Source organism: Bos taurus, chromosome 15 (genome assembly GCF_002263795.3).
Source record: "Bos taurus isolate L1 Dominette 01449 registration number 42190680 breed Hereford chromosome 15, ARS-UCD2.0, whole genome shotgun sequence".
Classification (NCBI taxonomy): domain Eukaryota; kingdom Metazoa; phylum Chordata; class Mammalia; order Artiodactyla; family Bovidae; genus Bos; species Bos taurus.
This window is the reverse complement of record NC_037342.1, coordinates 35323191-35339674: the sequence shown is the minus strand read 5'-3', so window position 1 is coordinate 35339674 and position 16484 is coordinate 35323191. Positions and strand designations below refer to the sequence as shown.

General features: G+C 37.4%; 1 protein-coding gene across 1 annotated transcript in view; it reads right to left on the bottom strand.

Annotated features, from left to right (window-relative positions):
• PIK3C2A (phosphatidylinositol-4-phosphate 3-kinase catalytic subunit type 2 alpha) overlaps positions 1 to 16484 on the bottom strand; it is a 107288-nt gene that overhangs the window by 63384 nt on the left and 27420 nt on the right. The window contains exon 2 of the mRNA XM_024975781.2: positions 6620 to 7754. Within this exon, the coding sequence (XP_024831549.1) occupies positions 6620 to 7690 (1071 nt within the window). The 5' untranslated portion in view covers positions 7691 to 7754. The remainder of the gene's footprint in view (positions 1 to 6619; positions 7755 to 16484) is intronic.

The window sequence follows — 16484 nt, the reverse complement described above, 5'->3', positions numbered from 1 at the left end:
CAAAAATAAATAAATGAGACTACATCAAACTAAAATTTTTTGTATAGCAAAGGAAACATCAACAAAACGAACAAGTGGTCTACTGAATGGGAGAAGATATTTGTAAATGATACATCCAATAAGGGGCTAAATACTCAAAATATACAAAGAACTCATACAACTCTATCAAAAAACAAACAACTTGATTTTTAAAATGAGCATTTTTTGAAAGACAATATACAGTGGCCAACAGACACATGAAAAGATGCTCAACGTTGCTAATCAATGGGAAATGCAAATCAAAGCCACAATGAGGTATCATCTCATACCTGTAAGAACGGCTATTGTCAAAAAATAAGTGTTGGTGATGATGTGGAGAAAAGGGCACTCTACTGGACTATTGGCAGGAATGCAAATTGGTAATCACTCTGGAAAACAATGCGGAAAGTGAAGTCACTCAGCCATGTCCAACTCTTTGCAACTCCATGGACTGGACGGAGCCTGTCAGACTCCTCCATCCATGGGATTTTCCAGGCAAAAATACTGGAATGGGTTGCTGTTTCCTTCTCCAGGGGATCGTCCCAAAATAGGGATCAAACCTGGGTCTCCCGCACTGCAGGCAGACTCTTTACAGTCTGAGCCGCCAGAGAGGTTCCTCAAAAAATTAAAAATAGAATTACCCTATGACTCAGCAATTCCACTTTGGGGTATTTTTCTGAAGAAAACCAAAAACAGTAATTTGATAAGATATACACACCCCTATGTTCATTTCAGCATTATTTACAATAGCCAAGATATGGAAGCAACTGAAATGTCCACTAACAGATGAATGGATAAAGAAGGTACAGGATACACAAACACACAATGGATCGTTATTCAACCATAAAATATATCTCACCATTTGGGACAATATAGGTGGACAAGAAGGTATTATACTAAGTGAAATAAAAAAACATACGAACAAATGAATACAATAAAACAGACAGATTGATAGATATAAAGAACAGATTGAGGGGGTGGTAGAGGGAGTGAAATAGGTGAAGGAAATTAAGAGGTACAAACTTCTAGTTACTAAATGAGTCATGAGCATGAATGTACAGCTTTAGGAATACTATTGATAATATTGTAATTATTTAGTGACAGATGGTAACTAGGCTTATCATGGTGATCATTTTGTAATGTACAGAAATACCAAATCACTATACTATATTGTGTACCTGGAATTAACAGTGTTATAGATCAACCATAATTCAATTTTCTTAAAAGGTAATGGAAAAGGTAAATTAGAGGTTTAAGGAAAGTGATACAGGTTTGAAATAATTCATGAAAACTTACCAGTGCATACTTTATAAAGTAGTTATAAGAATAAGGGAAAGCTTTACATCTAAACAAGTTCCAGATTCATGCCATCTTATCCCAGAAATTAGATGGAACACCAAGTTTTCAATAAACATATTTTAAGCATTAAATATAAACGTATCAGTTGCTATTCAGAACAAAGTCGGTTATTTCCTTAATTGAATTTTTTTTAAAGTTTGTAGACTTCAGTAATCTATTCAAATACTGTATTACATACAACTAGACAGTGGAAAACCACATTTTATTCAACTTTACTTCGTGTTCAAAATTACTGTTAGACATTGTGCTAATTAGGATGTAAATGTTTATAATGTTAATAGAATCAGTACTCTGCAAATCCATTTCTATGAAAATAATTTGATTCATTACTAAAATCTTTGAAATCTACTCTAAGTAGCTAAATTTACAGCTGTTAACTAAAAATGTGATTTAAATTTAAATTGCCAGAAGACAGTTTTAAGTACCGTGTCTTTTCCTTTAGGAAACAAAAATTTAAACTAAAGTATTTAGATTATTATGAACAAAAGACACTAGAAGGAAATAGGAAGTAAGACTGCTGAGTGAGAAGAAAAACACCGTTCAGAGTTTTTACCACAAAGCATAAAATTCTACAGGAAATGAATACTTACGTACATAAAGTAATTATAAAGAATAGGCACTGTAATCTTACTTCACAGTAAAAAACAGGAATCTCAGGGAAAAGTTTATTGAATAGAAATGAATGGTGTGTGAAAATTAAAAGTTCCATGCCAATGTTTGTGCCATAGACCTCCAAAGTCAGCTTACTATTAGTATTCTGTTTACCCTTTTGGCCTAAATGAAACCAAACTTAATCTTCATGTACACAAACAAAATGATGAAATCTTAAGAGTTAACAAAATCCCTTTTATAGCATTTGTAACAAATTCACACTAAACTTCTGATTGAAGACCTCCAATAACTATACACTGACCCCCTGAGAGCAACCATTACCAAATGGCTATTTATAAATTTTGTTATTGATATTTAACTATATAACCTGCCTCCTTGAGTTTTCTTCCCCATTGGTCCTTGTTCTTCTTTTTGGAACACTGAATTTTAAAACTAAACTAAACTGAATTTCTCAATTCACAGGAAAAAAATATAAACAAATAGGATTTGTATAATTTTAAGCTTTCTATAAAAGGTATTTTAACTTTCAGCACCTGCTACCACTTATCTATTAAAACCTAGCACAAAGAGCTATTTGTATAACGCAACACAATAAATTGGAAAATTTAGTACATAAACTACTTTTATCTTTTTTACAAGCATACCATGATTTTCAGATAGTCTACTTCTTGAACTGTTTTGAGAACATATGTCCAAAATGTAAAACTTTAAAAGAAAAAAAGTTTCAACTTCCTCTTTTACATGGCAACTTTCTAAACTTGAAATATTATTCCTGAAAGGATCTCAGAAATCATCTAGTCTGGTTTGATATAAACCAGGTTTATATCAAAGATGAAGAAACTCAGATTCAGAGTGTGAATTATCTCCAATTAATATTCTCTTCTTCAGGTAAAATATGCCCAATCTTTTCAACAGTTCCTTAAATAGCACAGCTTCTAGATCCTGAACATTGTAATTTTTTCTTTTCAAGACACACTTTCACTGGTCCCTCTTAGAATGTGGTGGTCAAACATAAGTATTAACAGAGTAGGAATATAACAGAATGATCAACAACTATATAACACCTCACGATGCCACAGTTAGACTCCTTTAAGAAGCCTAAGCCACCTCAATTCAGACACTGTGTCATTTAGTAAAGCTCTGACGTACACTGTAATAATCTAGCTCCCATCTCTGGCTGATCAGCTGATCAAGTCATGGTATTTTTGCTTACCTGGCTTTGACTCATGCCTCTCGCAGCCAATCTGCTTACTCCTTGATCCTTTCCCCTATACTTTAAAGAAAATCTAAGAATATGTTTCTGCTAAAACTTGCCCAGAAACCTAGTTAATTCCTAGAGTCTGAGTGACTAGTAATTCTCTGCACTCCCATGTGATCTGAACTCACAGATCTTGCTGGGGGAAACATATCTTTAGAAAACTACCTGTCCTCATCAGTCCTGCAAGATGATTTCTGAAAGCACCCCAAATTGGGAAATATCAAGATGATACTGTGACAAATATTAAAAATGAGTAGGAAAAGATGTATGCAGAGAGAGAATGAAAGGAACATAAATAAGTATCACACCCCTGCCCCTACCAAACGAAAGGGTGGAAAAAACATCAGTTTAACCAGAAATGACCCGTCTAAACCATAGAGGGCAACAGGGAAAGGAAGCTGTGCTTTGCAGCAAAAGCACTGTCAATCTATGCTATGGGTTTTGAGTCACAAAGAAACTGAAAAAGAAAATACTGACATTAACTGGAGATAAGTCACTCTCTGGATCTAAGTTTCTGGATCCATGAAATGAAGTTGGTTAGACTATATGACTATGGTTACACATCTCTAAAATGAGTTCATTTAACTAATAACAACACTGCCATTACATGAAAAAATTAATAATTATTTAACTTCTTTACATTTCAGTTTCCTCAACAGTGAAATAGGCATGAATCACTCTGATCTCACAGGATTCTAAGGAAGTCTCTACTCTCTCAGTGACTGTAAAAAAAGAAATAAACCAAAGTCATTTATAAATATTTTATTAAATTCAGGATAATCTATTATCCTGTGGCTACAACACATATACTGTAGAGGTGCAAACACATTCATATGAAGTGTGATGCAAGAAGCAGGAAGATTATTTGAAAGTGACCTGGATGCTCACTCTGGGTTGCCTGGACTATCAGGGGCTCTGCCTTCCACCAATGGGAGGCCTGAGTCTAAACTCTGCTCCACAGAGGACCAGAGGAGACTCTATCCCTGATAGCAGAGACTGCAACTTTCCACAGGTCATGAGATCTCCAGGTTCTAGGCAGCTACCCTTTTCCTAACAATTTCTGTAAACAGCTGGTATCGCTAATCCAGACTACACAGTGTCAAACACATGCCATCATGGTTAAGTCCATAAAAACGAGATCCACAGTTGGAGAGGGATCTCTCTACTGGAACACTGACCCAAATATGAATCAAGCAGGAACGTGGCCTAAGCATAACAGGAGGATCAGGGGACCAGTGTCTTTCTTTAAAAAAAAAAAAAAAACTGAGGTAAAAATTCCTAGAACATAAAATCTGCCATATTAACCAATTAAAAATGTACAATTTGTTGGCTCTCAATACATTCATAATGGAGTGTAAACCATCACTATTATGGGAAGAACACTGCAATGTTCTAATTTCAGAACATTTCATCACTTGCCCCCAAATCCCTGTACCCATTAGGCAATCATTCCTCATTTCCTCTTTCCCTCAGTCCCTCAGCAAACACTAATCTGCTTTCTTCCTCTATGGATTTGTGTTTTCTGGACATATCATATAAATTGAATCTACATGTTTTTTTTGTATCTGGCTTCTTTCACTTACAATGTTTTCAAGGTTCATCTATGCTGCTTCCTTTGTGTGGGTGAATAATATTCCATTGTATGGACACATTTTTGCTTGCCCATTATCAGCTGATGGACATTTGGGTTGTCTCATTTTCTGGCTCTTCTGAATAAAGCTGCTATGAACAACCCAGTTTTTTAAATGGACAAATGATTTAAACATACATTTCTTCAAAAAAGATGAAGAAATTGCAAATAAGCATATGAAAAGATACTCAACATCACTAGTTATCAGGCAAACCCCAATCAAAATCACAATAAGATACCACTTCACACTTCCCATCCATTAGGAAGGTTATAACCCCCAAAATGGAAAATAACAAGTGTTGACAAGGATGTAAAGAAACTAGAACTCTCATATACTGTGGGAGTTGGAAAGGGGATGATGCAGCCACTGTGGAAAACAGTTTGCTGGTCTCAAAAAGCTAAACATAAACTAGCCAGCAATTCCACTCCTAGGTGTACACTCCCTTCCCCACATTTTTTGATTTGGCTCAGTCTTCCCTTCTCCTTACAAATATTTTAGGAAATGACAGATGCTTTGTAAAAACAAAAACCAAGACAACATAGAATATTAAGAGAAAATAATCTGATACTATACTTATGATTCCAATTTAAAATGTTAAATTAACCTGTGACTTTTAAATTGAAAGGTGTTAAGAAATTATGTTACTAAATGTGCAAATAGTATTGAAAAACTGAAGAGAACTTAAGAACATGTATTTCTCAGTGTGAGCTACAGTCAAAATGTATTTGGAACACATTGCACTGGTTAAGATTTTTATGGATTCTGATCATGTTATCCAAAAACATCCTCATCCTTTTTTCTTAACCTTAATATCTACTGCTTTCTCCCCAGACACCTAAAATGGCTTTTAAAAATCAATAATTCAACATAAATCCATCCCAATCATGCAAAATTTGCTTCTCCTTCCCGAAATCCTAGCTGATTCTCACTGCCTAAAGAGTAGTTAAATGCTGATCTAATTAACTGAATGATATGATTCACATTAAGGTGAGAATGAAGCTTAAACATTCCTAGAATCCACAGATGATATAAAAAGCAAAACAAAAATCTTTAGTGGTATACTATATATGGAAAGGAAAAGTCTAAACCTTACTGCCCCCTCTTGTAAGAGAAGACATTCTGCTCCATGCACCCTTATCTAATTCTTCCAGACAGTAAGACTACATGAACTCAGCAAATATACTATATAGATTATAGTTCTATTCTTCATTTGCATCAATATAAGTGTTTAAACAGAGTCCTTTAAATGGCTTTTCTCCCATCTCTCTGAGGCCTCCCTTCCTTTCTTCCTTTTTCACCTCCCTTTCTCCCTCCTGTTCTTCTATTCCTCCATGGTTAAAAACAATAAAACAATATACATTAGAATTTCTATAATGGAGTTAAAAACCAAAATTCCTCATCTCCTCTGAAAAATAAAGGTGCTAAGGCAAAGAAAGTAGGACCACATATAATGAATGGAGAGGGAGAGACAGATAAAAATTATCCTAAAAGCCTATAAGCAACAGCCAGATCCTTAGGTTTTCAAAACTCACAATCCTAGAAAAAGATATTAATAGCAATTAATTTTTCAATTGGCCTAAACACATTTAATCCTTTATCACACAATCTAAGATGCACAGTGTACTTAAGAATAAAAGAAAACAAAACTCAAAAAAATATTTCTTTCACCTAATAAATTATGTATACAAGCATGAATTCTGTGTTATACTAAGTTTGAGAAGTTCGTAAGAAAAGACTATACCTGATATATTTGGCTCTGGACTTTTGTAGGCTGAGTTGTTCGAATATTTAAAGACTGGCTTCTTGTTACTGTTGCTCCAGAAAGAGATTTTCCATTCACCTTTCTGTCAAGGTGACAACTTGCTGGTGATCTCTCCTCAAGAAGAACAGCATCCCAGGGATCGTCTGCTAGCAAATCTGGTACATTTTTCTCTTCCTCATGGTCCTCTACCTCTACATTGTCCACCTTAGGCTTACTTAGAGGATCCAAGTCTAACCAATCAAATTTACTGATATCTTCAGACTTTGGAGATACCTGCAGATTGCTGATTGTAGTTTTTGAATTTATCTCCAAATCAGTCCTTGCTTTTCCATTTTTTAAAAATTCTGATGTGCTAGCTATTTTGTCAAACAGCTTTGCCATGTCAGGACTGATGACTGGGCGATAGATAGGTAAGCTTCCTTGTGGATGAAAGGGTGTGGCAGGTGTCAAAGGATATGAAAAATATGGAGACTGTCCTGGAAGTCTTAAATATATTGGTTCTGTGGATGCAAAAGTAGGCATTCTTGGGTTGAAGCCATTTTGGAATGCAGTCTGTTTAGTACTGTAAGTTGACTGATAAATAGAAGGTAAAGTGTAACTGGAAGGTCCAGATAATCCAGGTGGCCACTGTCCTCTCTGAACAGCAGGTCTAAGATACAGTTGTGCTGATAATGCAGGGTTCAGAACAGGAGTAACTGGCAATATAGGTGTTTTCCTAGTCTCAAAACTGTCATCCAGCAATAGTTTCTCAAGTTCAGCTTGGGTAAGCTTTTCTACATCAATATCTACTGCTCTTTTTTGGGTATCTGATTCAGGAAACACCATGAGATCATAATCCTGTTTATTATAAACCTGTGCTTTTTGTCCAGTGCTGCTAGACAACTCAAAGCCTCTCTGATTATCAGTCACCTGTCTGTCCTTTTGCAGTTTTGCTAAAGCCTCTGCTTCCATTTGTAATGCTTCTTCTTTGTCCACATCCCTTGTTCTTGTTGATTCCGGAGGGGAAGATGAGCATTTCTTAAATCCATTGTTGCTGGATATCTGAGCCATGTCCACTTACCAATCCAAACCTCCCCAATCTAGTTTTCTCTTGTAGTTTCCAAAATAGCAAGACCTGTACATAAAAATAAATACAACACTCAATTAGATTTTTTAAACACAAATTTGTTTAGTTTGTAACCCAGCACGCACGATTTAGGGCTTCCCTGGTGGCTCAGCTGGTAAAGAATCCTCTTGCAAGGCAGGAGACCTGGGTTCAATGCCTGGGTTGGGAAGATCCCTTGGAGAAGGAAACAGCTACCCACTCCAGTATTCTGGCCTGGAGAATTCCATGGATTATATAGACCATGGGGCCGCAAAGAATCGGACACAACTGAGCGACTTTCACTTTCACATATGATTTAGGATGTCATGCCATTTACACCATGAAATGAAATGAAATAGAGAAAATCTGGGTTAAGGAACACTTTTAAAACATCTCATACACTTGTTAACTCAAGCTTTCACTTCAGTTGTCACATTGAGTGTCATTCACCAGTTGCATTTCCGGCAGAATTCTTGGCATGAAATGGCTTAAGTGCTAGTCACATATTTTCAAGAGTTCTGACAGGGTTTACTGGAATGCAAACAGCAAGTCAAAATGATTCCAACCTTTTGCTATCTGTAAAAAGGCTCAAAAGCCAATTAGCAATAAAAGTGTTCAATACCTAGTAAATAAAAGTAAGTTAACTATTATTTTATCAAATCATCACATGAAAAACTAAGGACTTATAATATTCCAGAAATTTTTTAAATGTATACGGTAACATAGATTAGAATAATAAGGCAAGTGTTAAGGTTATAAGAAGCTCTAATACTCCACTCAAAGGTTAAATTACAGCTGAATTTGCCACATAGTTCTCATCACACTTCTATTTTGATTATCTAAAGTTAAATCAATAGTTACAATACTAAAATTTCTCCTTTTCAAACTGCTAAACTATTCATAAACTAGAAGATAGTTTATTAAAACTTTTTCATGCATGCATGAATGCTTAGTCACTCAGTTGTATTCAAGGTAGCTCTGTGGTAAAGAATCCACCTGCCAATGCAGGAGACGCGGATTCAATCCTTGGGTTGAGAAGATCCCCTGGAGTAGGAAATGGCAACCCACTCCAGTATTCTTGCCTGGAAAATTGCAGGGACAGAGAAGCCTGGCGGGCTCAGTCCCAGGGGTTGCAAAGAGTCGGACATGACTGAGAAGGTACGTGCTGTTAATCTAACCTGATTTGAGATACACATAGTTTGAATACCTATAAAGCAAGAGAGCACCTGTTTATATCCTTATAAATGTTTAGTGAAAGGAGGCAGAGAACTGTCCAAAGTGAATTCAAATAAAGGAGAAATTTTAGTATTGTAACACAAATGCAAATCCTAAGTGTTGAGGTATATTAAATGAATAAATTATTAGCAATAAGGATATGAAGAAAGGTTTTCAAGAAAGATACCTTTTGCAATTTTTCTATACAACTATAGTTGAATTTGAGTCATTTCACTGAAAAGTTATCCCAAATTTTCCCCTTCTCTGGCAGGCTACAAAACTAGGTGTGACATACACTTAATGTCTGTACACTTCATTGTATGTAAATGTTTTTTATCAAAAGAAAAAACTGAATATTGGCTTGCTAAATACACGCAGCAGGTACTTAAGAGAAAAGAACTAATACCTACATTTTGAAATGCATCAAAAAATAAGATAAATTGATAAAAGAATGATAGATGGATAAATATATAATAAAGCAGGTATAGTAAAATGTTAACAGTAGTATCTAGGGGGTAGATATGTGGATATTCACTTTGAAATTCTTTCAACTTGGCTTCATGACTGAAAATTTTCACAATACAGTGTTGGGGGAGGGATAGGCAGAAATTCCTCCCATTCCATATACACATCTGTTTTGCAATGCAACTTTATTACTCTTCCCATAAAGAGGTGGGGTCTATTTCTCTATTTGATCTGAGCTGGCCTTGTGACTTGCCCTGACCAACAGAATGTGAAAGAAGTGACACTGTGGGAGTTCTAAGTCCATCATAAGTCTTTCATACCTAAGTCTACCATCTAGGCTGACTGCTTCAGCTCTTTCTTCCCTGAGTGCAGCCACTGCCATGTGAATGCTCATGAGGATGAGAGCGCACAGAGAGGTCCAGGTAACAGCCAGCATCAACCAACAAGCGTGTGAGTGCAGCCACCATCATAGACCATCCATCCACAGCCGAGACAACCACAACCACATGAGTGACCTAGGGCCAGCAGAAGAAACTACCCAGCCTGAGTTCAAGTCAAATTGCTAATGCACAAAATCATTCTGGAATCGTCTGTTACATAGCAATAGATAACTGGTAAACCTTTTCTTCTTACTTTTAGAAAACAAAACTGAAGCCACTTACATATTTAATAACAAATTTCTGTTTTAACCTCTGTAGTCACCATTACTACTTTCCTTTACATGTCCTCAGAGAATAAACAATCCCTTTTCCTTTCTAAGGAGGCCCCCTCCACTTATATCCTTGATCCTACTGAATTTCCCTTCTTTATCAATGACTGCCTCCTTTGCAGTCCTTTGTTAATTTCTCCTTTACTTGCTTCTGCTCCTCTACCATAAAAATGTTCAAATGTTCTCCATACTGAGGGGGGAAATATCTGAACATTCCCTTTACTCTAGTAGCTTTCGTTTTTTCTCCTTTCACTGCCAAGCTTCTCGAATGAGTGACCTAGAAAGTCCTTTCTTTACTCACTCTGCCTTAAAAAAATTCTACTTGCCCTTCAGAGCCCAATTCAAAATACAGTCTCCTATCTGAAGCTTTACTTAAGCACCTTCTGTCAGAATTTATCTTTTTATTATAGCTCAACTAAAAATTTTTATCTTTACTTTTGTATGCTGCTTTTGCCTGCTCAGCATCCTCCCTTCTGGTAGCAGAATTTCTAAATTCCTTTTTGGAAACCACTTGTCTTTCTTTTGTTTCATCTACTCTGAATTTGAGCTAGACCATCCTCACTCCACAACCCACCCCCGCACAACACCCCGACTCCAGAAGATTCAAGTGTGGCCAAACCAGACTTAATGCCAGAATTTCTGGAACTATTTGGAAAGGAAGCTTATCATTGAGGTTGCTAAGCTGACAGGATGTAAGCCTGGCCCTGTTTGGGCCATCTTTGCCACCACTTGAGGAGATACTGTCTGAGAATGAATCCAAGTCAGAAGAAAGTAGGGCTAAGATAAATGAGATAAATCCTACATGTTACATTAAATATCTGGATCTAACCCATGTCCAAGGCAAATGTTTCATTTATGTAAGCCCATAAATCCCTCTCCTTGCTTAAGCTGGTTTAAAATTACTTTTTGCCATGATAACCAAAAGTACCTTAACACAGAATCTGTAGCCTGTATGTCTACCCAAACAGACTAGAATAAGCTTGTGAGGAGGCCTAGTTTGCTTATTTTCCCTCCCCACTGCATTTAAACACACTTTGCTTAATAAATATGGAACTTAATGTAATGAACATGTGTTTTAACAGGAAGGAATGAAAGCTATTAAAAAGTCTTAGAGAAGGGATTCCAGATGGCACAAAAATATGGGTATATGATGAGAAAAATGAGTCAAATTTAACTACCTGTTAGCCAACACAACACACTGCCTATTTTTCACAAAGCTAGGTGGATTAGAACAAAACAACATTCTGAAATACAAAGATTTGGTTTGGTTTGGTTTGATCACTAAGTTGTGTCTGACTCTTGCGACCCCATGGACTGGAGCCCACCAGGCTCCTCTGTCCATGGGATTTTCCAGGCAAGAATACTGGAGTGGGTTGCCATTCCCTTCTCCAGGGGATCTTCCCAACCCAGGGATCGAACCCGGGTCTCCTGCACTGCAGGCAGACTCTTTACCAACTGAGATATGAGGGAATTCAATTCATCTTCCACAAACATAATGCCAATTTGTTATTTAAGTTTTCTTCTGGCTACCCTATTCGCTAATGATAGGGCTTGTTCTCAAAGAGGGAATCTAGATTTTTTTTAAAGTACATTTGAGATACAGTTAATTCAATGGATTGCACACTTATTCCAATTATTTCAAATTAATGTCATCTTTTATTTACTGATAAAGGTATAAAACTAATACTTTAAAATATATTTTAACAATGAACGTAGTGTTTTCTCACATTATCAATTCATTTGCTTGCTCTATCCCTAGTTCCAACCCAGAAAGTAAATACAACTCTAAGTAGTCATTAACAGCTGTCTGTTAGCAGCCAAATATCATATTTTAAAGTTTTTGGTCTTAAAAAAATACCGTATTTTAGTTTCCCAGAAGATTATTAAGCATGTATACTCAAATGATAATAAGGAACTTAAAAGGTTGTCCAAGAGTAACCCTGTGCCTCAGCTATTTTTCTAAGGCTGCTGCACTGATATGCTCCATTAATTTTTTAAAATGAAACTTCACTTGATGACAAACATTTAGCAGGAAATAATTTCCAACATGCTCATTCAAAATGAAAAGTTCAATGCTAATGTTCCACTAATTCAAGCTGGGAAAGACAATGTAACTTGTTTTTGAATGATGACTGTATACCATCTGCCAAAAATTTCCCAACATAAAGTAACTCAGTGCAGATCACAAGGCTGTAGCTACTTTAAAATTCTTTAAAAGAGGGCAATTAAACTATTCAGTTAAACTTTTGGAAACCATTCACAGACCCAAAGGAATTAATTTAAAAGCTGTTGGCTTCTACTGACACTCATTTACAATTTAAATTTAAATCTCAGACAAAAATAAAACAAGTCAGTCCTGCTATCCATCTAAATGCTTTCTGATCTTAAAATTCAAAATACCTAAGAAAATGGAAAAACAATTATTTGAATTCAACAATACAAATATTCTCCTTGAAAATGAAAATCAAAGACAAATAAGTTATGGTACCTCCATGGATTGAATTTATGCCACTACTAAAAATAAAATTATGAAGACTGCAGTTAAATGTTTTTTTTTAATTCTAGAAAATATCTATACAGCTCCACCTACCCAGAGACCTCGATTACCCTGTTGGCTCAGTGGTAAAGAATCCACCTGCCGCTACAGAAGACACAGGTTCGATTCCTGGGCTGGGAAGATCTTTTGGAGAAGGAAATTGCAACCCACTTCAGTATTCTTGCCTGGGAAATTCCATGGAGAGAAGAGACTGGTGTGCTACAGTTCATGGGATCACAAAAGAGTTGGACATAACTTAGTGACTAAACAACAACAAATACATAGACCTGTGATTGGAGATATATAGGTACTATATGTCAAGCACTGCTTTAAGCAATATATTAACTAATTTAACATTCACAAATTCTATTAAGTAGCTGCTACTACTATCCCTAGTATACAAATGTCATATTAATATAATGTGCCCAAGCTCATAGCAGCTAGGCAAGTGGTGAAATTAGGACTCAAATTCAGACGGTGTTTTTATGTTAACAGTTAAATGGAATCAGTAAGTGTCCAGACATATCTTATCCTTTAAAAATATCAATTTTCTTTCTCAATCCTAGGGATATTTCTGTTTACATTAATAAATTTTGTTTCTTTTAATTCTATCATGAAGTAGTTAGTGTCACTTTTTAGCTGTAACATACATCACGGATTCAATGGACATGAATTTGAGCGAGCTCTGGGAACTGGTGATGGACAGAGAAGCCTGGCATGCTGTACAGTCCATGAGGTTGTAAAGAATTGAACACGACTGAGCGACTGAACTGAACTGATGCATCAATTTATCAGCTAATATATTATTATCACCAGATGACTAGCAAAGTTATAATTTCATTGAATTCCTATCTTATTTACCCTCTACTCTCAAACTTACCCTGGAGAAGGAAATGGTAACCCATTCCAGTATTCTTGCCTGGAGAATCCCATGGACAGAGGAGCCTGGCAGGCTACAGTCCACAGGATCGCAAACAGTCGGACACGACTGAGCAACTTCACTTCACTTCACTCAAACTTAAGCTACAGTTGCTGCATAATGCATCAATGATTAGAGAACCTAAGACACCATATCTTTTATCAGAAAAACTAAACTCTGAAACAAATAAATAAACAGACTAAAAGAAGTAATTTATTAATAATTCAACTGAAATGGAAAAATCACATGGCTGAGCTCAGAATAAACAAGTGGTGGGAGAAAAATTATCTTGAAAACTAGGAGGGAAAGAGACGGCAATAGAAAAGTAACCATAGGAGAAAGGAACTCCATCTGTGCTTAAAAACAAACTGCATTAGAAGAGAATACTCTCCTACTTTTGGTTCAGGATGGTGGAGTAGAAGAACATATGCTCATCTCCTCCTGTGAGAGCACCAAAATCGCAACCAGCTACTGAACAACCATCGACAGGAGGACACTAGAACCTACCAAAAAAAGAAAACCCACGTCCAAAGACAAAGAAGAAGCCACAGCAGGAGGGACACAATCACAGTAAAATCATATCCCATACCCGCTGGTAGGTGACCCACAAACTGAAGAACAATAATACCAATAAGTTCTCCTACTGTTGTGAAAGTTCTGACCCCAAATCAGGCTTCCTAACCTGGGAATCCCCAGGTAATCTGACCTTGAAGGCCAGCAAGATTTGATTATAGGACTTCCACAGGACAGGGGGAAACAAAGCTTCCCGCCTTGGAGGGCCCAAACAAAATCTTACATGCACCAAGACCCAGAGGAAGGAGCAGTGACCTCACAGGAGACTGAACCAAAACCACCTGCCAGTGTTGGAGGGTCTCCTGTGGAGACATGGGTCGGCAGGGGCTCGCCACAGGGATGAGGCACTGATAGCAGGGGTCCTGGAAGGCCTCGAGGGCCTAAGCCGTCTTGTGCATTGTGATTATTGCTCAGTCATGTCCGACTCTTTGCAACTTCATGGACTATAACCCGCCAGACTTCTCTGTCCGTGGGGATTCTCCAGGCAAAAACACTAGAGTGGGCTGTCATGCCGTCCTCAGGGGATCTTCCCAACTCAGGGATCGAATCCAGGTCTCCCACATTGCAGACGGATTCTTTATTGTCTGAGTCACCAGGGAAGCCCTCTTTGAGGTCCCCATTAACCCTACCATAGAGGCCAGTAGACCTCAGGGTTGTGTCACCTCAGGCCAAGCAACTTACAGGGAGGGAGCGCAATTCCACCCATGAGCAGATAATTTGATTAAAGCTTTACTGAGCAAGGCCTTGCAAACCAGATAAAGACCCAGTTTTTCCCACTGCCAGTCCCTCCCATCAGGAAGCTTACACAGCCTCTTAGCTTCCTCTATCAAGGGCAGACAGGAGAAGCAAGAACCACAATCTTACAGCTAGAACAAAAACAACATTACAAAAAGTTAATCAGGATGAAAAAGCAAAAAGTTATTTCCCAGATGAAAGGACAAGATAAAACCCCAGAAAAACAACTAAATGAAGTGGAGACAGGCAAACTTTCAGAAAAAGAATTCAGAATAATGACAGTGAAGATGACCCAGGGTCTAGGGAAAACAATGGCGAAGACACAAGAAATGTTTACCTAAGACTTACAAGAACTAAAGAACAAACAGAGATGAATAATACATGCTGCTAAGTCACTTCAGTCGTGTCTGACTCTGTGCGACCCCATAAATGGCAGTCCACCAGGCTCCCCTGTCCCTGGGATTCTCCAGGCAAGAACACTGGAGTGGGTTGCCATTTCCTTCTCCAATGCATGAAAGTGAAAACTGAAAGTGAAGTCGCTCAGTCGTGTCCGACCCTCAGCGACCCCATGGACTGCAGCCTTCCAGGCTCCTCCATCCATGGGATTCTCCAGGCAAGAGTACTGGAGTGGGGTGCCATTGCCCTCTCCAGAATAATATGTAAGAAGGAATCAATAGCAGAATAACTGTGGGGAAGAACATGTAAATGACCTGGAGGACAGAATGGTGGAAATCACTGCCACAGAACAGAATATAGGAAAAAAAAGAGTTTAAAAAAATGAAGACAGCCTAAGATACCTCTGGGACAACATTAAACACACCAACATTGGCATTACAAGGGCCCCAGAAGGAGAAGAGAGAGAAAAAGGACCTGAGAAAATATTTGAAGAGATAATAGCTGAAAATTTTCCTAACACGAGAAAGGAAAGTCAACCAAGTCCAGGAAGCACAGAGAGTACCAGGCAGGGTAAACCCAAGGAGGAAACACATCAAGACGCACAGTAATCAAACTGACAAAAATTAAAGACAAAGATAAAACATTAAAGGCAACAAGGGAAAAATGACAAATAACATAAAAGGGAACTCCCATAAGGTTCAGCTGATTTCTCAACAGAAACTGCACACCAGAAGGGAATGGCATGATGTACTTAAAGTAATGAAAAGGAAGAACCTACAACCAAGAATACTCTACCCAGTTAAGACTCTCATTCAGATTTGATTAAAAGCCTTCCAGAGAAGCAAAAGTTAAGAGAATTCAGCACTACCAAACCAGCTTTACAATGCTAAAGGAACTTCTCAAGGTAGGAAACACAAGACAAGGAAAAGACCTACAGAAAATAAACCCCAAACAGTTGAAAAAAATGGTAACAAGAGCATATATATCGATAATTATCTTAAATGTAAATGGATTAAATGCACCAACCAAAGGACACAGACTGGCTGGGTGGATGAAAATATGTGCATGTATGCACCTCCACTTACCACATCACTCTGCTTGATCCCTGCCCCAAATTGCATGTAATTATTCTATATTGTTCAGAGAAGGCAGTGGCACCCCACTCCAGTACTCTTGCCTGGAAAATTCCATGGACGGATGAGCCTGGTAGGT